At 39.0% G+C, this 26,945-nt stretch overlaps 2 protein-coding genes and 1 long non-coding RNA gene across 7 annotated transcripts in view; 2 read left to right on the forward strand and 1 right to left on the reverse strand.

Moving 5' to 3' along the window:
- MOB3B (MOB kinase activator 3B) overlaps positions 1 to 6,639 on the forward strand; it is an 81,278-nt gene extending 74,639 nt beyond the window's left edge. For all 5 annotated transcript variants that reach the window (XM_087957613.1, XM_087957614.1, XM_087957609.1 and 2 more), the window contains exon 4: positions 2,399 to 6,639. In XM_087957613.1, coding sequence (XP_087813739.1) covers positions 2,399 to 2,428 — 30 coding nt within the window. In that variant the 3' untranslated portion in view covers positions 2,429 to 6,639. The remainder of the gene's footprint in view (positions 1 to 2,398) is intronic.
- A 2,180-nt stretch (positions 6,640 to 8,819) lies between these two features.
- Positions 8,820 to 17,849, forward strand: LOC113415053 (small integral membrane protein 10-like protein 3). The gene is made up of 2 exons (XM_026672284.2): positions 8,820 to 9,212; positions 13,360 to 17,849. Exons 1-2 carry the CDS (start codon positions 9,012 to 9,014, stop codon positions 13,378 to 13,380), a joined length of 222 nt encoding a protein of 73 aa, XP_026528069.1. The 5' UTR covers positions 8,820 to 9,011; the 3' UTR covers positions 13,381 to 17,849.
- LOC148132438 (uncharacterized) lies at positions 17,013 to 22,620 on the reverse strand. The gene is made up of 2 exons (XR_015747999.1): positions 20,006 to 22,620; positions 17,013 to 19,719 (listed from the first exon to the last, which is right to left on the reverse strand). It is a non-coding gene; the product is annotated as an uncharacterized LOC148132438 (long non-coding RNA).
- Positions 22,621 to 26,945: the final 4,325 nt, after the last annotated feature.

Here is a 26,945-nt window from a genome sequence, read left to right on the forward strand (position 1 = left end):
GGCCAATTTTCTATGAAGAAAAACAAAAGGAACAAACATCTGCCACTGGTTGTTGAATTAAGATGTTGAAGATCAGATGTGCGTTTCTTTCTTTGTACTTTCTATGCTAATTACCATATTTCAAAACTTATTGTAGATATGTGACATTTGATCGGCTTAGAGTTGCCATTACATAATTACATTAAAATATTTCATATCATGTATTGCGAGAATGGAAATACTAACAATAAAGGATATTAAATACGTTGTGATTTCAGGGGAAACGAAGGCACGGAGAGGGCTTTGCATGACATGGTATATGAAGATTTAGAAGAAGTTCTCCAAAGCAGCCTAAATAGTGTTGTAATTAAAGAACATTAGTTATATTTCGAGAAAGTCCCTGACTCAAATTTTAGCTTGGCCATAATGTCTGTACTAATTGGGCCTGAGAATTTCAGCTTTTATTTTAGTTATAGCCTACTTTTGTTGCCTGGCAAGTAATCACTATATCACACACAATGATATATGTAATGATTGTGAAAGTATTTCTGAAATACAAATATGAGCAAATTCTTTATTTTTCAGTTGATATATGATATCTTCCAAATGCATTGAAGATTTAGAAGAAGGCTTGTAGAAATGGAATTTGTTACTGTATGATTTGTAACTGAAAGAGATGGTTGGTGAACTATAATTTCAAACGTCCTTTTCTTTTGGCCATGAGAGATAATACACTGTATTTCTCATTCCTGCTATATGTTTTAACCATGACAAAAAGATTTGCAACTCTGTACTCTGCTACATATATTCTAAGTTGACATCTTTTCAACAAAGACTATATGGGGTTGGATCTACCTATCCTATGATTTGTATGGAGACTTCCCTCAATTCTCCATGAAGCCTCACTTGTAGCATTCCAGGGATTAAAAATAAGCTTCAGTTCAATTTCCAGGCAGTATCTGACTAAAGTGAAACATTTAGCATTTCTCCATTAATGTTTACTTAACCATCTGTTCATTTCTCTGCATGGTTAAAAGCTCAGACTTACTGTTATGAAAAAGCCAGCAGTCTAGATTTCATAATAAATGGGCTAACTGTTAAGTTGATGTTTTGCAGTACAGTACTAGACCTTGAAATGTGAGGGTGGGCGGGCTTGTTTCACATTCAATAAATAACTTTGTATCTATTGCCAAGAAATTAATCTGTTGTTTGGCCTTTATAGGCACTAAATTGTTTAAAGAAGGAGGGTGAAAAATTTTGGAATTGCAAACATTTGCAAGCCTACGTAATTCATTTCAGCCACTGTAGCCCAAACTATTACATTCTCCCTCTTTTCCCTGTTTGCCTTTCAGATATAGTCCTAATTTTGGATGAAGTAAAATAGGGTTAGAAATCAAAAGTTTTATGATAAGTATTTAATTTGAAGGCCAAGCACTTGAGTGTTGACACAACTGAATACATATGGATATATTATAACAAACCTTTCAAATGGTGATATATTAGCAGGCTGTTCTGTGGCAATAATAGGGGGTCTTCTATGTTGTATCTTTTGTCACTACGTAAAATCTATAGCATAGAACCGTGATGGTGAACCTGTGGCATGCAGAGCCATTTCTGTGGCACGTGAGCTGCCGCCCGGAATAGATCCACTGCGCATGCGCACGTACCTCCCACCAGCCAGCTGATTGTTGGGTATCTGCCTCGCATGCGGGAAGGGGGGAGCATGTGGGAGACACATGTACATGTGCGGGGGCAGGGATCATGCAAGGGTGTCGCACGTGCATGTGCAGAGGTGCGCAGTGTGTGAAGGAGTGTCATGTACGCATGCGTAGGGGGCGGGCGATATCATACCTACATTGCATTATGAGTGCACTTTCAGCATGCAATGACGAAAGAGTTAGCCATCACGCATAGAAGAAACAACTATATGTACATTCAGCTCTAGTCTTCCATCTGTATTTTTCCCCTTCTGGAATTCCCCCTTTTTTTTTCTCTTAACTAAAAATGGGTCTCAAACTGCCTGACTGCTGGGAATGGGAGGGGAGGGAAAGACCAGCTCGGAAACAAAATGGCAATCCAAAAGATGGGGTTAAGCTCTTCCTTCTACTGATACCTTCCCTCCAAATCACAATTATCTTAAAAAAGATTTGCTCATTCCCAAGTGTTTATATGTTCTTCTAGATAAAATGGAAGGAGTTTGAATTTTCCAGAACTTTTTAGGCAAGGTGTGTCTTCCAGAATAAATGATTGCCATCCATGCATATTGGTCTTGAACATTAGAGAGAATAAACAGGGGTGAAAATTTTGGAAATCTAACAAGCCTGCTGTAGAATTTGAAGAGAAAAGTAAAAGAGTGTATGTATTTATAGTCTACTACATTGATGGTTATTGATGTTTCATACCTTCCTTTATTTTCCAGAAAGAGATGACAACCCGGATGTGTCATTGAAAAACAGTAGCTGCTTGGAGGAAGGAGAAAGAAAAGAAGAAGCAATATCCTGCTAACTGAAGAAAAGCTAGAAGATATATCAGTCCTGTGTAGGCCAGGGCTTGCCTTCTTAATCTTAAACAGCAGGAAAGTTAGAAACAGAAGATTATTGCTTTCACACACACTTGGCACCAATAAGTACATTAACCACGCTGCTAGGTACTCCCCTGGAACATTGTGGATAATAACCTGTAAAAGAAGAAGGAAAGAAAAAAGCTTCTTTTTTTTTTCTTGTGTAGACTCTAAGTGATTGAGAAGGAGTTTGAAATCAATTCCAATTTCCTGTTCTTACAACTTTACTACAGTTGTGCTTTCTAACCTTCATTTTGATAATGACCTTAAGTCACTAAACTGTGATAGTATAGAGGCAGCCTCTATGAAAAGCCTTAGCGATAGCATGTTCCTTTTCACTTCTTCAAATAGGGATAGGAAATAAGTCACTTGGCACTTAAAAATGTGGAATGTGTATTTGACCAAGGCCTGAAATTCTATTTTTAGAATATAGGGAGAGAAGAAGTTAATGACCCAGTTGAATGGACAAAATGTTTTTTTCCATTTATAACTGGCATGGCTGCTTACCCAGATAGTAGCTTTTGAAACACTTCCAACCGTCCATGTGCATCCCATTGGTTTTCTTTACAGCTGTCTACATAAACCACTGTTAAGAGGTTATCAATTTGCATCTTAGCAGCAAGAACAACAAGAACAATGCCCAAGAACAGCAAAAACAATGCCCAAATCCTTGGGATCACTAATAAAAACAGTCCCTTTGACAGTGAGTTCTATCATAACTGGCTGCTCGTGCAAAGGACACATCTGTTTTCCAGGCACACGCAATATAAAAAGTCACGCTCCATCTTTGCATTTGCATGAATGAATGACGAGACAAAAATCCATTGATGTGCAGGCCAAACAACTTATATCCTTATTTGGAGAATGAAATGATTTGCATGTCTGCCCATGATTCAGAGAAAGAATGTCTGTGCAGAGAAAGAAGGGGAAGACTGCTCAGGGAGAATCCGGAAGAGAAAAACCTCCATGTGATGGAAAAAGGCCATGTACAAGAAGTAAAAAGTCCCATCCATTGACCCAAAAAGCACCTACTTAGATTCATTTCCTAGACTTATTGAAACTAGAGTGACTGTAGGTCTCTTCAGAGTGCTAAGTTTAACATGCAAATACACAGAGCAAGTATAAATTTAAGTAAAACCACTAGACTTTGCTGACATTGTATTTCATATTGTGATAATATCTATGCAGCTTTCTAGACTGTCTTTTTATGTTTTTTTGACATTTCTTCGTAAATACACTGAACCACCACTGTGCCTCAATTAATATGTCTTTTACTCAATTGCTTTTCTTTTTGACAATTATTGTACCTATCCAGAAATTGATGAACTTGTGTGATTATAAATGGTGTAAATCCAGAGCGGGTATGAAGAACATGTACAATTAAGATCATTTTTAAAGCATTGGAACTGTAAAACATTGGAACACTTTCTTGGAAATTATTCATAATTAATGCACTTGTATGTGTGAGAGTATGAATTGTACATACAGATAATTAGAATACATGCACATACAAACACAGTGTTTCTTGTTGCTTCCTAGTCATTTTTAGTTTTTCTCTTAATTTGAAAAACAAACATGTTAAGCAAAAATGATTATTAGGATGAAGATGGAATGAGAAATACTAGTTTTATTTCTTTCAATATGTGATAAAAATTCTTCCACAACTTAATAAATAGCAAATTGTCCACTGGTATATTCCAAAATTAATATTGGTGATTTTAGTGAACTGAAGAGTATCCATAACTAAATTATTAATGAGCTTTTACTGATGAAGTTTTAATACACAGTTAAGAAGATAAGAATACAAGGGGAACAATAGTGTTTTTGTGTGGTACATTTCTTTAAATTGAATGATATAATTTTAGAATTGGTTCTAGAATTTAGAGTTTATATGTCTTCTTTCAGGCCTCAACATTTTTGCTGACCCTATGCAATCTGTTCTTCCTGAGCTGTTCCAAAATCAATATTACGAACATAACAAATAAGATTTTTAAGATGTAGGTACATTGTTTGAGTGTATTAGCCACGAATAATAATATAACTGAATGATGCCAGTGATTGATTTATAAGAATTTGTTTTTTATATTGATATGTTCTTATTCTTGCAAGAATTTAACATCAACTTTAACACGAATCTGAATCAGGACTTCAAGGTAATTTATATCAAATTACAAATTCTAGCATCCAGGACTGGTTTGTTTTAGTGATGTTTCCTAAATTAAGATACAAAATAAGCTGCCTAAAAGTCAGAGATATTTTTTGTTGAGTGCCACATGCACGCTCAGCAGCAAAGAATAAATGAACTGCCTTCTGAAGTAGATGCTAGTCTAAATTGGTTCTTTTTTGCTTGTTCGTTATGTTTTAGTTTCTTCCTTTATGTCTGTCCATTTTTGGTTTCAAATTCTGAAGTTACAGATGACATTGGATCCTTCTGCTCTTTGCTATAATGTCATAAAATCAGTTTCCCTGGGATGAGTCCAGAAGAGAAATTTATAGCAAGGGTCCTTCCACTATTATTCTATATGAAATTTTTATAAAACATGGAGACCAATATATCCAGTCTTTCTAATGCTTAGTTTTGTTTGGTTTGGGTTTTTTTTTGCTATATCAAGAACTTTTAAGTTGGATACCTTGGGGATTGTTTCTCCTTATCTGGGACTTAACAGTAATTTAACAGTTTCAGTAGATTATTTTAAATAAATTAAACAAGAGGAGCTAATATATAGATCAGAACCACATTCTGTTTGACGGAAGAATAGGGCAATTGCAGTTAAATGATGCAATATTACCCAGTAGCCAGCAGATCTGTGTTAATCTATATTGCATGCAGTGACCAAGCTCTAAATCATGGGTCTTCAAACTTCACAGCTTTAAGACTTGTGGCCTTCAACTCCCAGAATTCCTCCTCATGTTAGCTCAGGAATTCTGGGACTTGAAATCCACAAGTCTTAAACTTGAAGACCCTTGCTCTAAATCCTTACTCAGAAAAAGCAAAGAACACAGTTTGATTTTTGTAATTTGAGGAGACAGAGAATATGTATGTTTGAAACTGGAAATGTATTTTCAAATAAAACAAAAATCTGGGTTCAAGCCACTCATCCCAATAGTTCAGAGCTTTGCCTATCTTGCACAGAGTGAGATAAAATTGATGAATCTCATCTGAGAGATCTAAACTAAGCTAAATTTAAGCTCTCTCATCCTGAGGTGTCCCTCAGACAATGTTGCATTACAGTTGCCAAAAGAACCATACTTTTGGGAGTTGCTATCCAAACACCTGAGAGTACCAGATGTGGGCACAGCTAATATAGAAGAAAATGATCCAAGCTGATGGCATAATTAAATAAAAATTAGTTAAGAGGTAACAGTTACAGTCAGTGAAAGGTGCAAACATGAGCAATAGGCTGGATTTATTATTTACATAGGAATCTGTAGTGAATCACACATGGTATTTGGGAACAGCCTAATGTTGACTGCACATTTCCAGCAAAAATTATACTTTCCACATATAGTATTAAAGAGGAACGTGCTTCATCAAAATTAACTGATGAAAAGTACATCATGAAGCTATTTTGAAATATCAAACAGACAAACATTTAGTATGTGTAGGCTTACCTACCTTGTAAGTCTAGCTCAACAAAACCAAAAATACAGATTTTTTTCTGCAGTTCAAATGTTTCTATTTTGAAAGAAACTCCATTTTATACTGCAAGAGGTTTTTTAAAATGCAGTTACGCTTTTTGTTTGTTCCAGGATGGTGTGGGAGTGGGCAGAGATTTCCCAACTAGTTTGGAGAGAACCTGTGAATTTATTTCCAAGTGTTTAATGTAAATTTTTGTTTTCAATACTGCATAATTAAACTTTTTACTTTGGCCACATACATTGAATTAAAAAATACAGGCCTTAGAAATGTCAAAGCCAATACATTTATAGAACAAGTTATGTGTATGTGATTTACATTTAAAAATCAACCATTTGATGAGATTTGTGGTGTCACTGAAATAAAATGAGTTTTCAAATGAGTTAATAACATTGTTTGTAATATTGTATATATCCTGATTCATGATTTTAATCTGTGCACTAAATAAAGAAAAAAAATAGGCCCTGTATGTGTTTTATAAGAAACCCCATAAACAAATCAAATGTGATTATAAGTTTGCCTTCTATAAATGACAAAGTTCCCCCAATTTATGGTTCTCATAAACTCTAGTGAAATCATACCAGCTTTGTTTTCTTTAATAAAAACATAAGCATTTGGTTCTATCTCAACTGGGCAAAGTAACTAGGCTTATTTGCTTCAAGAGTACTTTGGGGGGGGGGGGAATCTGGAATTGTCAAAAAGATAAGAGAGACATACGCATATCGAGGATGGGCTGCTGGGGGTTTGGGAGATCCCCTAGTTAAGATTCTGTGCAGTTTGGAGGACCCCCAAATCCAACTCCTGGCTGGCCCCACCCACCCCGCCCCTCAGGAGTCCCCACGTGGCATGCAGGTAAGTGCAGGGCGCACACGGAGGCTCGGGTAGGGTGAAAAACGGGCCTCCTGGAAGTTCAGGAAGGCAAGAAATAGGCCTGTTTCTGGCTTCTAGAGAGCCTCCAGAGCCCAGGGAGACTGTTTTTGCCCTCCCAAAGGCTCAAGAAAGCCTCTGGAGCCCAGGGAGGGCAAAAATGCTGCCACCCCCTGCCGTGGTGCAGGAAGCTGACTAGGCCATGCCCACTATGGCCACGCCCACCCAGCAACCGGGCAGAGAACCCTTTGCTAAAAATTTTAAAGCCCACCCCTGCACATATCTATAAATAGCTCATTCACCTTGATGAATTTGTTTCTGGAAATCCTGTAAAGTAGAGAAAAATGTTCCAACTACTCCCAAGTTCACATATAGAAGAGAAGTAGCTTACTCTATTTGCATATTAGGTTTCAAAGAAGCACTCAAAAACTGGCAAAGCCAAAGCATCCAGCACTAGTTTTATTTCCAGAGATGCCCTTTGGACACAGGTGGACCCCATGAAGTCAATGAGTAGCTCCAGAGATGTGCTTCCTTCCATTTGCATAGGGCAGGGGTCCCCAAACTTGGCCACTTTAAGACTAGTACTTATGGGGGAAGGTTGTTCACTATGGGACTTTTTCACATGATGATGTGCATTAAAGCCTGAAGGACCAACTTCTGTAGAACAATTCTGCTTTTTATTAAATAGCTTGGATTCTGAAGCCATCTCCCAAGATTCACACTATGCTGTGCCTACCATTATCTAGAATTGGGTGGAGAATTTTGCCCTTCTGTAATCTTGACATGCCCATTGAAGGGTATGATGAGAAATGGGAACTTGCTGGAAGCAAATGCATATTCCTGTATACATTAGGGGCATGAAAATCTACATGCAAAGTTTATTGAATATGTTAAATTGCTAAGCTTGAGAAACTGGTCTATAGCAAGGGACTTCTCATCAGCACTAATGAAAAATGGCCACTCTGCTCGCTCTCAACCTACACCATAGGACCAGAGGGTGGCAAATTCAATCATCCACAACCCCTTGTCTTTGTTTGCAGCCAGTGTTGTGCACTAAAAATAAAGTTAAAGGGCACTTACACACACACACCCTGGCATAATTCCCAAAAGCAGGATAAAGTTTGTAAATGATTGTATGAAGTTAGAAGACAGTAATGTAACAGAGAAGGCATAAAGCAGGGGTCTCAAACCTTGGCAACTTTTAAGACTTGTGGACTTTAACTCCCAGAATTCTGGGAGTTGAAGTCCACAAGTCTTAAAGTTGCCAAGGTTGGACACCCCTGCCATAGAGGAACTTTAATTCATTTATATTATTACTGCTGTTTTTCATTCACTCTGATTCAAGATAAATACCTCTCCTGGATGATGACTGCCAGCTGTTTCCTCCAGATCAGAGTTGCAGTCTTAAAGAGATCTAATATAAGCCACGAGAAAGTCATGTGTGTAATGATGTTGCAACCCAAATTATGCAATTTATGAAGTCATGAACTCCCTCGATTAGTAAATTGCCTGTTACAAGAGGATGACATGCGGGGGGGAAAAGTTTTGGCTTGTCATGCCTCTTTTTACCGGTTTTTGCATTTGGGTGAGCCAAGAAACAGATGGACTATAAAACAAACCAACCAAAACAAGGTTGCTTTAAAGCCCGCCCTAAAGATTGAAAGACAAAACACCCAATCCCAGCAAAGAAGGGGGAAAAAAGACTTGGAAAAGCCGGGTTGGGGAGGGGGAGGGAAAGAGAGGAAGATATCTTCATAGAAAGCCTTGGATTGGACGAGGGGACGCTCTCTGCGTCCTGACGTCATGGTCAGCGACCGGGCTAGTTGACTTGATTAGCCCTTCAGGCGCGCTGCTTCGGTCCATGGACATCCGGGTCTCTTGCGAGTGCGTGCGGAGAAGGCGGAGCCTACGAGGCCTTGCTCGGCAGGTGTGTGTGGTGTGTGTGTGTGTGGCGGGGGAAGGGCGTCGATGGCGGCGGAGGCGACGTCGGTGCTCCTGTCCACCTTGGCTGCCCGGCTTTCCCAGTCGGCCACCGCCCGCACCTACGGCATCTTTTGCAAAGGGCTGACGCGGACCCTCCTCATCTTCTTCGACTTGGCTTGGAAGCTCCGCATCAATTTCCCTTACCTGTACCTCGTGGCTTCGATGATGTTCAACGTCAGGCTACAGGTGAGCTTTCCTTCGGGCGGGTGGGGAGGGTGAAAGGGAGAGAAACCATCACCAGAATAAGAAGTGCTCCCCACACGGGTCAGCAGCCTCTGCCTGCTTTAAATTGTATATTTTTTTACTCCCTGCACAAACAGGGGTTTATCAGCAAGCGGACATTCCTGGACTCGTATCCTAAAGCAAAGGTAACCATAGAGATTGGCTGGCAGAGACATGAAATAAATGGCTTTTAATGGAAATAACCCCGGTTTCTGGGTTTGTGCTGCCTAATTCACTTGGTTTAGTGACCCAACTCTGTGGCTTCATCCAGCTGACTGATTTGTGAACGAATTGGATGGAGTTTTGCCTGCCCGGGGAAGCCACCCGAAAAACAAAACCAGGCTAAATCTCATCAAAGACAGGTGGTGATGTGTGAATGGTAACTGCTGAGGATTAAAATGGCCTGGCCTAAATTAAAATGTGGCAAATCATGTTGACTTGTAATGCTTACATGTACCTACCTCAAAGGTTTTCTGAATTGACTCTATATTTCAGATTTTTATGTACCAAACCAAGAGGTAAGTCCCTTGGAGTAATTTCCTGCAACATCCTGAAGTGGAATTAGATTTTTTTTTAATAACGTGTATTCTGCCCAACCCTAGAGATTCAGTGACTAACAACCAAATAAAAGCACTTAAGACCATAATTCTAGGCTGCATAAACAAAAGGATAGAATCAAGATCGTGAAGTGTTAATACCACTTTATAATGCCTTGGTAAGGCCACACTTGGAATACTGCATCCAGTTTTGGTCGACACGATGTAAAAAAGATGTTGAAACTCTAGAAAGATGCAAAGAAGAGCAACAGAGATGATTAGGGGACTGGAGGCTAAAACATATGTAGAATGATTGCAGGAATTGGGTATGTCTAGTTTGATGAAAAGAAGGACAAGAGATGACATGATAGCAGTGTTCTGATATATGGGGGTTGCCACAAAGAAAAGGGAGTCAATCTGTTTTCTAAAGCAGGGGTCCCCAACCACCGGTCCGCTTTCTACCCGGAAAAGGTACCGCGGAACAACTACCGGGCCGCTGGCTTGCTGGGCGCCGCCATCTTTTTTTCATGAAAAAGTGCTTCCGGTGAGCTTTTCCGGGTAGAAAGCTCACCGGAAGCACATTTTCATCAAAAAAAGATGGCGGCGCCCAGCTGATGCTGGTACCGGGCCGCGGCGCCCAGCTGATGCCGGTACCGGGCCGCGGCATCAAAAAGGTTGGGGATCACTGTTCTAAAGGACCTGAGGGAGAACAAGAAGCAACAGGTGGAAACTAATCAAGCAGAAAAGCAGCCTTAGAACTAGGGAAAAATTTCCCGACAGAACAATTAATCAATGGAACCACTTGCCTCCAGAAGTTGTATTCTTTCTATAATTATCACACAGAAATAACAATACAAAAACAGGAAATGACAAAGGGATATATTAAACCCTCTCTTAATTTCCAAATGGGCAGGTCTGGGATTTAAATCCATTCTCAGCAGCAAATACTCTTTGGATAGCTGTGAGCCAGGTATTCTTTCTCAGTCCAGCCTACCTCATAAGGTGGTGGTGCTGAGGGGAAAACAACTGAATGGGGAAACATTATATTGGTTATACTGAGGGCAGAAGAAATATGAATGTTAATTAAAAAAAACCTGGCTGAAGTAATGAATATAAAGATGTATGCACTCATTTACATACTCATTTATCTGCTCAAAATTAGCTTTATAAATTTCTTGGTTTAGTCCAAAGACTAAAAGCAGATCTCAAGACAAAATTGGGGTTCAGATTAAGCTCTTTTAAAAAAAGAAAATAAGAGCCCCTCCCTGTGTGAGGCCTTTGGAGTTGTGTTCACCATTACATTAAGCCACAAACCAGCCCAACCCTTGGTTGGCCAATTCTATAAGTAATTGTGTAGTTCTAGAAAATTGGATTGAGTAAATGGATAAGAATAATGCGGTTTTGTTTCCTATTGCCAATTTTAAAGTCTGTTCTTGGATTTGAGCTGTGGCTTAGCCAAAATTAACAACATAGATGAGTTAATAGTGAACTCTCTTCTCTCCTTCCCAATAAATATATTTTCTGAACTATTAGCATTTGTGCAAAACATATTTTGATTGAACTTTCCAGGTTACCCTGGTAGTTGATCCTTTGATGATATCTTAGAACAGGATTTAAATGCTGTGAATACTATCTCAGATGTAATCCTATGAAAGGATTGATTAACCAGCAGACAATGTTACCCTAGCTTAATAGGCAATCTGTGGCCTTCAGATGTTATATAATACACACATGCTTGGCCATGCTCCTAGAAGTACTTGGAGTTATAATTTGTAAACATCTGGATTCCTGTAGGTCGCCCTACGTAGATGGTCAAATACTGTCACCTGGTAAAAGGCAGTTCTGTAAATCTTACTGATCTTCCCAGTGTGGCTGCACTATTTTCTGTATGTTAACAATTGAAGGCAACAGATATTTTATTTGGGAATATGAAACTTGTTAACACTGTGCAGATAGAACTCCATTTCTTAAAATTGATTTCTCTTTTGTTCATATATTTCTCCATAATGTGTTCTTCCTTTGATGAAACTTTTAACCATCTTGGTCCAAAAACAAGTCCCTTAAATCTGGATATGCTTTCATGTTTATTTAACGTGTTTAAGAAAAGGAGTTCCAGAATAATTCTGAAGTGTGACACCACAGATCACTTTGGAGACTAAACAAGCAATTGTTGGAAGATAATATTCCGGTATTTAGTGCCAAATGCAGCAATCAACAAAGTGCAAAATATTTTAAGTTGCAACACTCTAATTGTAGCTTCAAATATAAAGAATAGAAGAGAGAAAATTAAGTTTTTGAAGTACAATTACCTATAAAAAAGATGGATAGTGCATGCTATTTATTAATGCCATAGAATATTCTGCTCTATAAAATAAGGTTCACAGTTCAATTTATTAGTATGCTACTCTTTACAGATGGTCCTTGCTTAATGTACCATTGTTTAGTGACCATTCAAAGGTATGACAATGCTGATCAAGGAGTACTTGCAGTAAGTTCTCATAGTTGAAACTGCCACAGTGTTTTCACTGTCATGTTATTGTGATTCAAACATTTGGCAGCAAGGCTTGTTATTAACATCACAACATCCTACAGTCATGATTTGCTATTAGCAACCTTCACTGCCACCTTCTGACAAATCCCCCTTTCAGTGGAAAAGCCAGCAGGAGATTGCAAATGGCTATGTCACCATGGGACAGTGCAGCCGCATGGGCTCTGCCAAGCAACAACTGCAACTGTTGAAATTATTGTTGTAAGTTGGCACAGTCATCTGATGTTGTACCTTACAACAATATTGCTTAGCAGTGGAGTTACCCAGTGAAGTGAGGACTATTTGTATATGTTGCTCTGTTTCTTTAGATTCTGATTTCTTTTAATCACATTGAATAAATAGCTTGGTTTACATACCAGACTAAACTAAAATCAAACAGATTTCAGAAGTGTCAGATCAGTTGAAACAGATCAGTTGAAGTGTCTTGTTTTATTGAGCTGTAAAATTTAAAAGGGGGCTGTGGTGGTGGTCTCGTATGGTTGAGGTTTTATTTGCTTAAAGCAATCCTGAGATGATTTGGGCTTAATTTAAATCTGTATTCTGTATTATCTATGTATTAGCAAATTGATTATAACCAAAATCTATATTTTACTTTTTCCTCTAATAATAGTATCAAAATAATATACAGGTAGGAAAACCAACAAACATAAAACAGTCAATTAAAAATATTTATACTGTACTGTAACAGGATAGGATTATAAAAATCATGATTTGATTTGTTGAATCAGATGCAGATTAATACTCTATGGCCTTGGATTGTTTCACCAAATGTTAATCTATCCACAGTTCAAAACTAATAACAAACCTATCTGATTCCTCAGATAGGCAAAATGAGATCCCAGGGGCGATTTCTGCTTATTTTCATGATTGTAAAATACTTTATTATCATATCCCACGTCAAAGTTTCTGTAATCTAAAAGGTCCCTTAAAATAGTTAACTGATCAGTTCAATTACAGATAAAGCTATCCGAACTGATTAATTTGATGGTTTTAATAAGTTTACTTACCTGTGTTTACTTTCTCACAGGTTCATATTGAGATTCATTAAATCATGTCTTACGTTGCAACCAGAAAACATTCCAGTATTTACTTTGGATTTCTACAATGCAGAGCTTTGAGGACAGGGAAATGATGCCTTTCTGTTTTACCTGTATGGCCCTGGAAGAAGATTTGGGATGCCATTACCTGCAGCAAAGGACTAACCTAAATCAGCCTCAGGAGATCCTTCGCCTTCTAAGGGTCCTTTCCTTAGTGAAGAGCTCTCCTATGGCTAACCGTCAATTGCAAAAGGAATCTATCTCTCTCAAAATTGGATGCTGCCCTCTGTTTCAAGCTATCCCACTGCCTAATATTGGTGAAGAAGTCTTACCACATTGGAGCAAAGTAACAAGAAGAGTCATCTCATCCAAGGAATCGCTTGGTTTACTAGAGAAAGATCTCTTGGAGAAGGTCTTTAGTCCCTTCAACTGTACTATAATAACTGGTTGGTTAGAGCGAGCTCATGATTTCATTAGAGAACCAAACAGGTGGAGAACATTTTACACACTTTGCCCATTTTTGACTGTCAGAGCCCCAGCATAACCAGAAGCAACAACTGTTAGAACTAGAATTAAGGGTTGATGATGAAATGCACCTTGTGTTACTTAAGATGTTAATTTGCAAGGAATTTCAGTCTTCAGATCTGAAATCCAGCCTGGCTGCTACATTGGGTGGACATCTAGTGTGGCTTTTTGGTGACCAGCATCTGTCTGTTTCTCTGGTTTACTTTAACCTCATGTTTTTACCCAGTAACTTGGAATATACAGGAATACCTTCCAGTATAAAATATCCAAGCAAGCATTGTCAGATATCTCAGTGGTTGCGAGCTATATGAACAGTAGCACCTCACATCTCTGTCATGTAATAGTAAATATAAAAAAAGCAGAATTTGGAAATGGTAATGATTATTCAGCTTACTGAATCTGCCTCACTTGTTATTTTTAACATTTTTCAGAAGCTGAGTACTGGTGTGGTTTTATAATACTTTGGACAACCCAAATTTAACAGCATTAGGGAGCTAAAGTGGCCCGTGGGCCATCAAATTGATTCAATATAACATTCAGGAATCCATTTTGCTGTCACTTCTGTGCTACTACCAGCATATTATTGATAGGGTTGAATTTGAACAGTATATGCCTATGGATTGTTGCCATATGATGCAAGAGCAAAGATTTTTCAGCGTTTACTATGTATTGCATTCCTACCATACATATGCGTCGGGAGAAGTTTTTCCACTTAACATTTTGTAAAGCATTTCTGAGCTCACCAGAAACATATATGAGGCAGGCTAAAAGTTTTCAAGAAAATGAAGTGGAAATCTTACTAAATTATAGTTTATACTTGGTCCAGCAATCCTCATTCTTTTGGGTGCAGCAACATGCTGGTTTTGGAAATGGGAGATCAGTCAAACATACCAAAGGGGTGATCCAAGTTGAGGAAGGCTGGTTTAGATGCTACAGCATTTTCAGCTGGCCTTCAGGCAATGCAAAACACCCTCAAGATAAGGTCTGCAATGTTTTGAAGGCCTAATCAAGTAGCCTCCTGTAAAATGATAGTTGGCTATAGCTGTTTGGTAATTATATCTGTATTGCCATCTGTATCTAGGTGTATAAGGATAGGCTAAGATGCCTTTTTAAAGATACCGTTGTAGGGTTTAATAAAGAATTGTTATGCATGGGGCAAATATTTTAGAGTCAAAAGCCAAATGCCACGTTTCTATCATATGAAAGGATGAATAAATGTCATTTTTCAAATATACCTTCTGTTGATGAAGGAAGTAGTTTCTCTTATAGAATATTGAATTATAGTCTAAAATATATTTACAGTAGCGTCAGTGTTTTAAAAAAAACTATGTAGGTATTTCCAGCTACAGAAATTCCCAGAATCTGGAAGTGCAACCTGCAGGACCTATGAATTATAAAACATTGTCGGTGTACGGTAGTGTTTGCAGCTGTCCTGCTACCTTGGAGCAAGAATAGTGGAACATTATCTTTAAAAATTCACCACTTTATTATGCAGGTAATGAGGTGGCTTATGCAAAAGTGTGTGCAATAAGTTTGCTTATAAGAATAACCAAGAACTCTACTGCAAAGCTAAGGGGTTAGCCCTTTTCCCTCAATAGGTTGCTGTGAATGTCCATTTTAAATGTCAATGCAATGAAATACATTAGCAGTGAGGTTAGGATTTCAGAGAACAATGTTCTTCTTTCAAGCCAAGGAGACTTCAACCTAGTTCTTGAACGATACAATTCTTGAATCATTTCAAGTTTCCTATTTCTAAAATCTTTTCTACAAGCTTACTGGGGTTGCTTGTGTCCTGATATTTTCTACATGTGATTAATGTATGTGCATAACCTTCTAGTGCAGGACTGTCAAACTCCCAGCCTGCAAGCCAGATGTGTCACACACTGACCACGCTCATGCCCAGTTTAGCGAAGGGGGGGAAGTCCCATTACATCACATGACAAAGCTGTGATGACATGATCCCTGTTCTAGTGTGTTTTAAAAAGGATGTTGATGAGAAAGTTACACAGCTCTCTCTTAACCAAGTTCTCTGCTTGCCTTGTGTGGAACACTGGAAGAATTTAAACATTCCAGCAGAACAGAAGGACATTTGAATTTTGCAGTCCATACCAAGATGCACCACAACGTTGTGTAATTTGATAAAATTAAGATTTGCATTCAGCCCGATTCTCTGCCATTTGTTTCATATTTTCTACGGGCAAAATTAACTTGCTAACAAGCCAGAATCCAGGGATCTTGACTGATAATTCAATCATGCTGAAAGAAATGTCTGCAAGACTATGGCTATTCTGATTTAAATGTAACTCTTGCCTATGTAAAAGTTCCCCAAAGTCTGAAAAAGCTATCTTATATACCTGCATTTCAAGGATGAAGTTGAAATTGCCTGAAGATGATCCCCATCCATCATTCTGGACTTTGAATTGGACTGTATCTTCCTTTTAGTAAAGTCTGCACTTTATTCTGAAGAGAGGGACTTTTTTCAGATTTTTTTTTTTGCACTAAAGAATTGTTTCATCAACAAGCTGATAGAGACGTTTTAGAAATACCGGTACTTTGTTAGGAACGGGGTAGGCAGGAGTGTATACAAAGAAAGCCTTGTTTCTGCAAAAGTCTAAAGTGACTTAACACTCGGACTATAAATGACTTTTGTTGCATCCCTGTGCAAATATTATTGTGTGTTTTGGTAAAGAACGAATCGATGTATTGAGCTATAAGGCCACTATACTTAGCCCTTAAAAACAGGGTGGTACAAACAGCATAACAAATATTTTGTCTTGTTCTAGCCTTATATAATAAACAAAATATCATTGGCAGGGATTAAGATGGATTACTGCCCAAGCGTGGATGTTTATATTTTGTGACATCTCTTTTTAGAAGAGTCGATATACCAAAGGTATTTGGCATTTGAACTTAAGGTACACAATCCATTACAATGTCCCCTTAAATGTTTAAAATGTTTAAATGTTAGTTCTAAAAGGCATTGGCCAGTCCCTAGCTATCTTCTGAACACCCACCGAGGTCCTGTTCAACTGCTGGACAATACTACAGCGAGGTGGTTGAACACATGCACATAGTGTTCCCATTTACTGATATTCTTTAGCAGTCCTTTTTTTTAAAAAAAAAAAAACACATTTAAACTAGGATTGATGCAAATGCTTCTCTGCCTTACGAAAGATTAAATTCCTTATTTGTGGCCAAAGGCCAGCACCGTTGCTTTATGAAATTGGGCATTATCCACAAGGATGCATCCTTTCCCACAGCATTTTCACAAGAGAGCAGCCTTGGGTTGATTGTGGCTGATGTTTTCATGATAAAAACGCCTTTATATAGCCTTACATTGAAAATGCACCTGTATTCAACTTCATGTATGTAATGCCAAGATTTGCACACTTGGATTGCTTTGTTTTATCAATAGTCTGTTGTAAGGTTTTGCCCATATTTACATGGATGTAGAATTCTGAAAAGTTTTCCCCCTCTGACATTGTAAGAAGAGAATAATACTGGAGGGGAGGGGTGTGTGCTTAGGTTGGTGAAACTTCCAAGCCTAAAATAATTTATTTTACAAGAGTATAAAACTTTAGCCCATTCTCTTTGTTTAAAAAGAGCAAAGGTTGCATTTCTAAATCATGGTTGTCCAAATTTTTGGCTTGCCTGGGCCACATTGAATGAAGAATTGTCTTGGGCTGCATATAAAATACATAATATAATTAATGTATATAAATCACATAATGTCAAAAGTTTGCGATCCTGTGGGGCCACATTATAAGCCTATGGACCACCAGTTGGACGGGTCTGGACTAAATATTTTTGTGATGGAACTCAAGTGTAATTTTTTCTACTCCCTCTGGGGGAAGTAAATCCAGCCAACATCCTATTTGCATTCTTCATATCTGGTGTATTTCCAGGAACCTTATTAAAACTGCTTGAAGTTCTTCGTCAGCTGTACCATGTTGAACTGAGTCTATCGTTTTTATGCTGAATGAGCTAGTATACTAAAATTCTATTCAAACTTGGGGGAAAGAGTTCCCATACAGAGAAAATGTGTATTAAATTACAATCTTGAGTTTCCTGGGTTTTAGTCTGTAGACAGTTTCTGAAGTATTGCAAGAAACAGGTGCAGGTTTTTTGCCTGTTCTCTACCCAAGTTTCCCCAATCCATGTCAGTTTGGGTGAATTTATGCAACACATTCCAATTTGATACCTTTAGATGTCCTCAGTGCATCTGGTTTTGCTCATCCTACAGAACCATGATTTTAATTACTGGTTAAGAACCTACCATTGGCTAGACTGGCAAGACTTGTTAATAAATCAAGCTGACTTCACAGGTTCACACCCACTGAGTCATTGCTAATTTGTGGTTGGGGGCTGTACTTGGTTACAAGCTTTGAATTGAGGCTGGTTTGAAATTATCCTATCTAGACATTACCTGTGGCCTGCCACCTGGCTGAACAAACAAGCTGAAACCATAAACCATGGTTTAAAATTACAGTAACAGTGGTTAGGTTTGCAGATTACAATTGGTGACCGTGTTCTAAGACAGATGCATTAGGGTTAGCCAACACATTTCTATCCTTGGCCTTGAGGTTCAGAAGTATTAGCTTGATTAAAGATATTGAAAGATACTGCTTACAAGATAGCTCTTAAGATTCAAGATTTTACGTAGTTGTTGACTGGGTTGCAACATCACGCTGAGTCCAGATCTTTTAAATGCTGTTACAGTGTGTGAGTCACAGTGCTTTGTTTCACATGTAGCACAATGGCCCATGGCAAGGCGATCTTATTAGGCCTACAAAAGATTATCGTCTGATGACTTTGTGGTAGTCCAAGCTTTGGGATGCAATGCTATGGGGAGTGGGTCATCTCCAGTGTTGGGATTCAGCCAGTTTGCACCACTTTGGGAGAACTGGTTGTTAAATTTCTGAGCAGTTTGGTGAACTGGTTGTTGGAAGAAATAATTAGGACAGAGAACTGGTTGTTAAATTATTTGAATTCCACCACTGGTCATCTCTCCTAAAATATTTTTTGAGATCTCTAAACTCAAGACACGTCATTTTCAACTCAATACATTTGGGAGGTTTTTAATGGCCCTTACCCCCTGCCTGCTACACTGATTTGAAAAGATACTTCCTCGAACTCCCTTTCAAGGACATTATGTGGTGTTTTCCACCATTACAAAATACAGTTAAAAATTAAGGTGTTTGGGTACAAATTGGGCTACCTTCAAAATATCTCTCCAGTGGCCTAGACAAATTTGGATACCATCACTAAGTTTGTTTAAAACCACTCGTGCCCCAAACCCCTTTTGGTCTGCAAAAGATGTTTCACGTTTGAGGTTTGATCTGCAGCCCCTGTTGGAAACTGATATATCACAGGGCTTTTGTGTTGTAAAATAGTATTAGGGAATAGTTGAATCAAAGGCTCCTCCAGGATTGGAACTCTTTAAAGAAAACTCAGGGATTGTGTGTATTTCTTAACCAGATGATGATGAAATTGCTTGCTCCCACCACCTGAGGGTGCTACAGGTCAAATATCTGAAACTTCTCTAAGCATTGGGATTTTTGTACCTTTGTGCTGCTGCATTGTATTATTATTTTTTCCCCTTTGCTGCTCTTTTAGCAATTTAGCATCATGTATCAACACCGAAATTCATGCATTTGTTGTGATTGTTTAAATTTGAACATTGACACTGAAGTTTTTGAATTGAAAAGAGGAAATAAAGTTTTCTTGGTAAACAGTGAACTGCAAGTGGGAGAGAGAGTGGAAATGTTCTTAGTGTTGCCATTGGGGGGGGGAGGAACCCCACACATATTCCAATACAGGTGGTCCTTGACTTTAGATCAGTGATCCCCAACCTTTTTTATGGCGCGGCCCGGTACCGGCATCAGCTGGGCACCGCCATCTTGTTTTGATGAAAAAGTGCTTCCGGTGAGCTCAGCGGAACGCACCTCATCAAAACAAGCCAGCGGCATGCGCTTCAGTGAAAGCTTTCCGGGTAGAAATGGCTTTCTACAGAAAAGCTCACCGGAAGCACTTTTTCATCAAAACAAGATGGCGGCGCCCAGCAAACCAGCGGCCCAGTAGGACTTGTTCCACGGACCGGTGGTTGGGGACCCCTGCTTTAGATGCTTCATTCAGCGATGGTTCAAAATTACGATGGTGCATGAATAAAGAGACTTATAAGCCCTTCTTGAAGTAATGGCTGCTCTATGGCCCCCACAGTTAACTTGAACAAAATTCTGGCATTTGGCAATCTCTGTGTCCTTATGACCACCATAGGAACAATGAGCGCCCCCCGTTGTCTATCCTCCCCACATCCTACCTGCTGGGTCCCACACACTCCCTCCCCCGTCACACCTAGGTCCACTTACCTTTTCCATAAATCTTTTTTGGGAAGCAGTCTAGCCAGCCAACAAAGCCTGTTAAGATTGATTAGATGGCTAAAACTCATCTACTCGAAAGTGTGGTGGTTTCCATCCACCTCTAGGACAGTGGCTGAGAAAGCTCGTTCAAAGCAAGCTGTGATATCTTAGGCCTTTCTGGAATGATGAGAAAAATGGAGGAAGCACATATCAAATTAGGGAAAAATCTGTTGGAAGAAATGTCCACCTGGGTTCAGTTCCAAGTGGAAAGAAAGACACTGGAAACATGGAGACTGCTTGGAAGGATGGTTTTAGTGGTAGACAGGACCACATGGTTTGGTCCTCGATAGTTGACCACATGGAGTGGAGAGTGAGATATATTTATACTCTCTGTTGGGCTGTGAACTTGCTTCCTGTTCCTGTGGCAAGCAATGTATCCCTGATTGGTTGTCAGACTCCCATGGGGCCATGCAGGGTAACTTTGTAGGTTGTCTTGAGTCCCAGGCTTGGTTGAATCCTGCTGAGTGATGTAATGAAGGGGCTTTGGGCAATTCCTATTATGGCTTAATGTCCTTGTTCTGATTTGGATCTGAGTGAGGGCTAATCCTATCACCCTGGTGCTAAATGTCTTTTGTCTTGTAGATAGGATGGTTCAGTCTTTCTGGGGCTATTAACAAAGGTAGGGGCTGCTTTCCAAGAGCATGTTTCTCCTTTTCTCATCCAGGGTGGTATAATATTCTGCCCCTTTAATATTTCCTAGAATATTTCATTTTTCTAGGAGAATGTTGTGGTTTGCCGGCAGCAATCAGGAGGACGTTCCCGAGAAGCCTGTGCTGGGTGTGAGTGAGAGCAGGATGATTCATGGAAGAGCAGCACAGGCGACTCAGGAGTAAGAATGCTAATTAATGGCCGCTCCCTCTAGGGAATATAACCCTGGTTTCAAATGGCTTTTGCCTTTGCAAAAGGCAAAAGTTTGAAGGAGTTAGTGTGATGATTACAGACTCTGATTTATTCGACTAATTGGCTGCAAGCCATCTGTTATCTACAAAGAGGGTTATTTGTGGAATAAAGCCATGAATGTTTCAGTTGTAGAGTTTATCTGTGTTTGCTTTCGGAAACTTCAGCTGGGTCAGAACTGAGAAGGGTGGGTGCTAACTTTCTACAAATCCATCACAACCCCGTGAGGCTTTGCTGGTAATTCAGAATTTCTCAATTTTCTTGTCCATGTTTCTTCGTGTACAACAATCTCCCAGTGATGCTTATTGAATGTATTTTTTCATACCCCTCTGTTGCTTTTGCTCAACTCCAACTCTTCAAGGATTAAACAGTATAAAGTCCCAACTGCAATCAACTGTGATACCTAAACATAAGCCAGGAAAGAGAACTTTTCACAGGGTTTAATATCAAACCAAAAAGGATAGGAGGACAAAGAAATTTATACAGGGGAATAAGAGTCATTTGCTGAGATAGACAATAATAGAAATAAAACAATTTAAAGATAGCTCCCTCTAGTTCATATAATACATAATTTATAAAGCAAGAAAAAAAAAAGTAAGGGAGAACACATAGGAGAAAGGAATTTATGCTGCTTGCTCTGGCCTGATTCTGGGTGGTTGGATAGTTGGATGAGGCGTTCTAGGTGCTAAATTAGGGGCCTGATCCAGCACACGCTCTGATTCATCTGAATATGATGATGCCTCATCCACAATCTTCGTCATAGATGAAAAGGAAACTGGATTTATATCTTCTGTCTGGAAATTTCTGGAAGGTACCGCGGAGGCTATTTGCTTTCGGCCAAAAAGCTTCATTCTAGGGATGGAAGTGTCATAACATTGGAGTTTAATACAATGTATAGATTTAAAACCATTCCTATAGACTTGAGGTGGCTCAGGATAGGGAAATAATTTGCTTTTACTCAGTCATCTTTTCATGACTCTATTTGCCTTCAGAGTTGTTTCGCACCCAACAGACAATGTGCCACCATAAGAACTTAATCATCCCTCAGATTCCGTAAGTGGTTGTGGCACTTTTTAGCAGCAAAAGAACAACCAGACATTTCCTATAATTTGTGATGACTCTCTCTCTCATTTCTTCGTAGGCATTCTGATCCCATTTTCCATTGGTGACCCGCTTGTATTGAGGAACATTTGTAAGATTTCTAGTATGAATTGTTTCAGGTGCTGCTGCTAAATTTTTAGTGGGTTAGACCTCCTGTCCTGGTGGCCTTTCCCAAAAGTCTGAATTTGCTATTCTGCGTCCATTCAGTTGAGGCTGTTTGGAGTCACTGTTTTGCCATTTGCCCTTCAAAGACTGATGAAGGCTTATGTTCTCCTGCGGTTTTTGTTTTATTATTTTATTTTATAGTGAAATACCAAAAAAAAAAGTACAGCACGGTCTGAAAAAAAAAGGACTAAAGAAGAAAAGTATAGATATGCTGTGAATTATGCGACACAAAAAGAAAACTAACAAAAAAGGGGAAAAGATCTTTGTAATAACTAAAGTAATATACAGTGAATTCAATTCTTATGTTTATGATAAAATAATAAGTACTTTAAACCAAGGGTCTTCAAACTTGGCAAGTTTAAGACTTGTGGACTTCAACTCCCAGAATTCCTGAGCTAACATGACTGGAGGAAGAATTCTGGGAGTTGAAGTCCACAAGTCTTAAAGCTGTCAAGTTTGAAGACCCCTGCTTTAAACTACTTAGTTTCCTGGACTACCAATGGGTGTTCTGGGTTGACCGCTCGGCAGCCAAGCCTCAGCAAAAGCACTGGCCAATGTAATCCTACCAATAGTTCGAACTTTGCATCTTTTGATGCAAACAGTCACCTGGTCTTATAGTCAAAACAGGTGGCCCTCATCATTAATCCCATTAATTACCTCACGGGTTCAACACAGCTGTTTATAGTTATAGTTTATGATTAAATCTAAGCAAAAATCTAATCATATACACACAAATTACTTCATCTTCCCGTGTTTAGAGCAGAGAGATCTTTCAAAAATAGGTAACAAACTCATGCTGGATCCATTCTTTAAGCTCAAGAGAGTTTCCTATTATGAAAAATAATTCTTTTTCCTAAATCCGGTGTTTTAGGAATGCACAGTTCAGCATCACATTAAAATCCTTAGCTACAATAATTATCCTAAAAATGGTGTTAACTTATGTAAGAATTTGTAAGCAAATCAGGGTATATCTAAATAAGATTTGATCATACAAGAATCCTCACATTTCTTGCAATGATTTGCCACCAGTACTTCCAACTGGTAGTTTGATGGGACGCTTACCTGCCATTCCTGGAATGCAGCCATACAGTTACAATGCAGCAGCCGGTTAGCATGAGCAAAAGCAGAAGATTCACAGTCGATATTATCAACAGAACTTTTTCCCGCTGTTTTTTGGGATGGGATTCTTTGACTTCAAAGTATTTCCTAGCATTTTGTGCCTGATCTGAAACTGAAGTGTGGAGGAGGGAGGAGAGAAGATGATTTTAAATCAAAGTTAAGTGGGGCCAACTGGACATATTTAGGACATTGTCAGATCCGTGTTATCTGCCATTCTTCAATGGAAGAAGAAGAAGATGGGGGAAGTTGGTACTAGTAATCCTGTTTGATGTAACCTGAATGTATTAAATCTTATATTGAATCTGTATAACCTACACATGATATACAACTGGAGGATGGGAGCCAGATGTCCAGAAATTTGCCACTTCTTGAAGAGATAGCAAGCGGAGAAGGGACCATAAAAATTCCAGCTCCGGAAGATACATCCTGGGAACTCTTCAAAAGGTACCTTCTCAGAGAAGGGAAGGGGGGAATTGACATGTTGGTTCTTTGTTTGACCAAATACACATCTAAATAAGGGCAGGGGTCCTAACTCCCCTTATCTATTACTGCATGCCTGGGAGCATTTAGACTCTCCCTTGACTAGTGCTGGGATCACTCCCTTTCAATAAAGAATTCCTTTTGAAATGCTTATTTCCACAAGTTCATTCTTTTCGGTTGAAGGGGAAAAGTCCAGTGCTTACAGACATATTTCAGAAGAGCAAAGAAAAGGGATATTTTTAGCACTGCCCTCTGTTTTGATTACAGGTAGACAAGGCTTATGGACTGCCTCCTTCAGTGACCATTCAAAGTTACAACAATGCCCCCCCCCCCCAAAAAAAATACTTTACTGCCAATGCTTGCATTCAAGACCATTGCAGCATGATTACCATTGCAGTCAAGTACACCTTGTTCTGTGCCTCACCTGTTGTTATTCACTCCTTGCTGAAGGGGTGGGAAAAAGCAGGTAAGGCAAAGGGAAGATGACCTACAGAAATCCCTTCTTCTTCACTCCCATCAAAAGGAATGCAATGGTGCTCTGTCATACCTCCACTCTGCGGGGGTTGGACATGGGATGAAGAAAAGAGCAAGTGTTTCGAAAGAATCAAAAGACTGGGGTAGGGACAGATCATCAGGGAGAAAAGAAAAAGAAGCACCTGCCATTTCAGTGTCCTGACAATTCCTTGCAATGGAATTGCAAGAGAATGGCAGCAGCTTTTGCAGCTTTCTGCCCCATCATCAGCTGGCCTACAGGAAGTTAAATGCCTCTCCTATCTTTTGCAAGGTTTTAGGAAGCCTGTGTGCAAAGGTGCCAGCTTCAGGACCAGTTTCCCAGAATGTTTGCTTTGCTTTAACCTCATCCCTCCCCCAGAAAGCCACAATTCTTCAATAAACAAAAAAAAGTTAAGAGGGATGGATTTGTTAATACCCCCCAAAAAAAAAAAATAGGTGGAAAAATTAAATTTGCCTCTGCTCTCCAGTCTCTATCTCTTTTAAAAATCTTAACTTGACTCCAGGCTGAAGAGTAGAGGAATGGAAGCAAGCAAGCAAACAAGAAATCTTTTTGCAACTTTTCCCCTTGAACTGGAGGCGGAGGAAATATCATTTCCAAAAGTTTAGCTGACTAGTGGCTCATGTAACAAAATGGTGGACAAAATTCTGGCTTTACTTGTCCTTCCGGCTGCCTATAGAGCCCAGCTACGACTTAAAGGCTAGCGGGGTTTCTCAACCTTGGTCGCTTTAAAAAGTGTGGACTTCAATTCCCAGAATTCCCCAGGCAGCATAGCTGGACAGAGAATTCTGGGAGTTGAAGTCCACAAGTGTCAAAGTGGCCATGTTTGAGAAACAATTTGGAGACGAATTCTGCTGATGGAGCAGAAAGCTCAGAAAGTCTAGAGAACTGGTTCTTTTTTTGCACCTTGACAGAAGAAAGGCAGGGGCAGAATTAGGAAATCTAGACTTGCCTAGCATTTCTCTTCCCCATTGTTTCTTGCTGGCTGTGTGATGGGGTGACATACAAGGCACACGGGGGGGAGGGGGCAGGGAAGCATGAAGCATTTTGGGGTGGGGGGAGCCTTGGGAGACCTTTGAGGCAGGTGATCTTGTGCTTCTGCATTAGGTCTTCCAGCATCTTCCCCACCTCTGAACTCCATTTAATGGCCCATGCATTCATTTAAAAAGAAAATTAAAGGGCAATAGAGGAAAAAGATGAAATATATTCTACTACATATATTGACAGCAACGAAGATAGCATTCGCACAATGTTGGGAACCAAATAACATGCCCTCAGAGGAATTAGTAATTCAAATTTTTTTAGATTGTGCTGAAATGGGTAAACTTACATTAAAATTAAAGGATAAAGAAGAGTCGGAGTATTACGAAGTTTGGGACAATTGGTATAAATGGTTGAACATTAGAAATAAGGATAATGGAGATAAGAAAATTATAGATAAATGTATATGAATGTATATAAATGTACATATTTATATGAGATTGGTATATGTAATAATGATGTCACTGTACCGTTAAGATTAAGATTTGTAAAATGTGAAAAAGAATTTTATATATATATATACCGTGTTTCTCATATAATAAGGCCGGGTCTTATTTTTTTTGAGCCCCGAAAAAATGGCTAGGCCGTCTTTTCGGGTGACTTAATTCCCCCTTGCATCTTTGGGCAGGCGGGTGGCGACGGCTTGGATGTTGACCTCGGCGTTGGTGGGGCACTTTTATCAGGGTCAACGCAGGCAGCACCATATCCGGTGTGCAACAAAAGTACTTCCTAACAGCAAGCCCCCACCATTTCCCCCATTTTGCATGTTTTAATATAGGCCTTAATTTGGGGGAGGGGCTTAATTTCATTTCATGCCTATAAAACATGCTGGGACTTCCTATTGGGGAGGCCGTATTGTTGGAGAAACAGGGTATATATGTGTGTGTATATATATATATATATATATATATATATATATATATATATATATATATATATATATATATATATGTTTTCTTAAGTTTTCGCGGGTACTTACATGTATGGTATTCGGCTTGGTTCGGGTATTTTGGTTTCAGCAGATTCTGCTGAAACGTTGCTCAACTTTAAAAGAACAACTACAATGACGTGGGAAAATATATATATATATATATATATATATATATATATATATATATATATATATATATATATATATATATATATATATATACACACACACACACACACACATATGTATATGTATACATACATACATACACATATACACATACATACATACAATCCTACCTGTATTCATTTTCTAGCTTGCTGCAAGAATTGGGAATTATTTGGAGCAATTCAGCTCAAATTCTTTGAAAGCCAAAATGTTTTACTT

The sequence above is a fragment of the Notechis scutatus genome, chromosome 2 (assembly GCF_049901735.1).
Source record: "Notechis scutatus isolate UNSWTSFEM ecotype Mainland chromosome 2, rNotScu1.2, whole genome shotgun sequence".
NCBI classification, from domain to species: domain Eukaryota; kingdom Metazoa; phylum Chordata; class Lepidosauria; order Squamata; family Elapidae; genus Notechis; species Notechis scutatus.

What these genes read in the sequence shown, in the direction of transcription:
- LOC113415053 (XM_026672284.2), top strand. Translation starts at nt 9,012, where the DNA reads ATGGCGGCGGAGGCGACGTCGGTGCTCCTGTCCACCTTGGCTGCCCGG. An exon ending in TGTTCAACGTCAGGCTACAG is followed by an intron (nt 9,213 to 13,359) that starts GTGAGCTTTCCT and finishes ACTTTCTCACAG; the next exon opens with GTTCATATTGAGATTCATTA.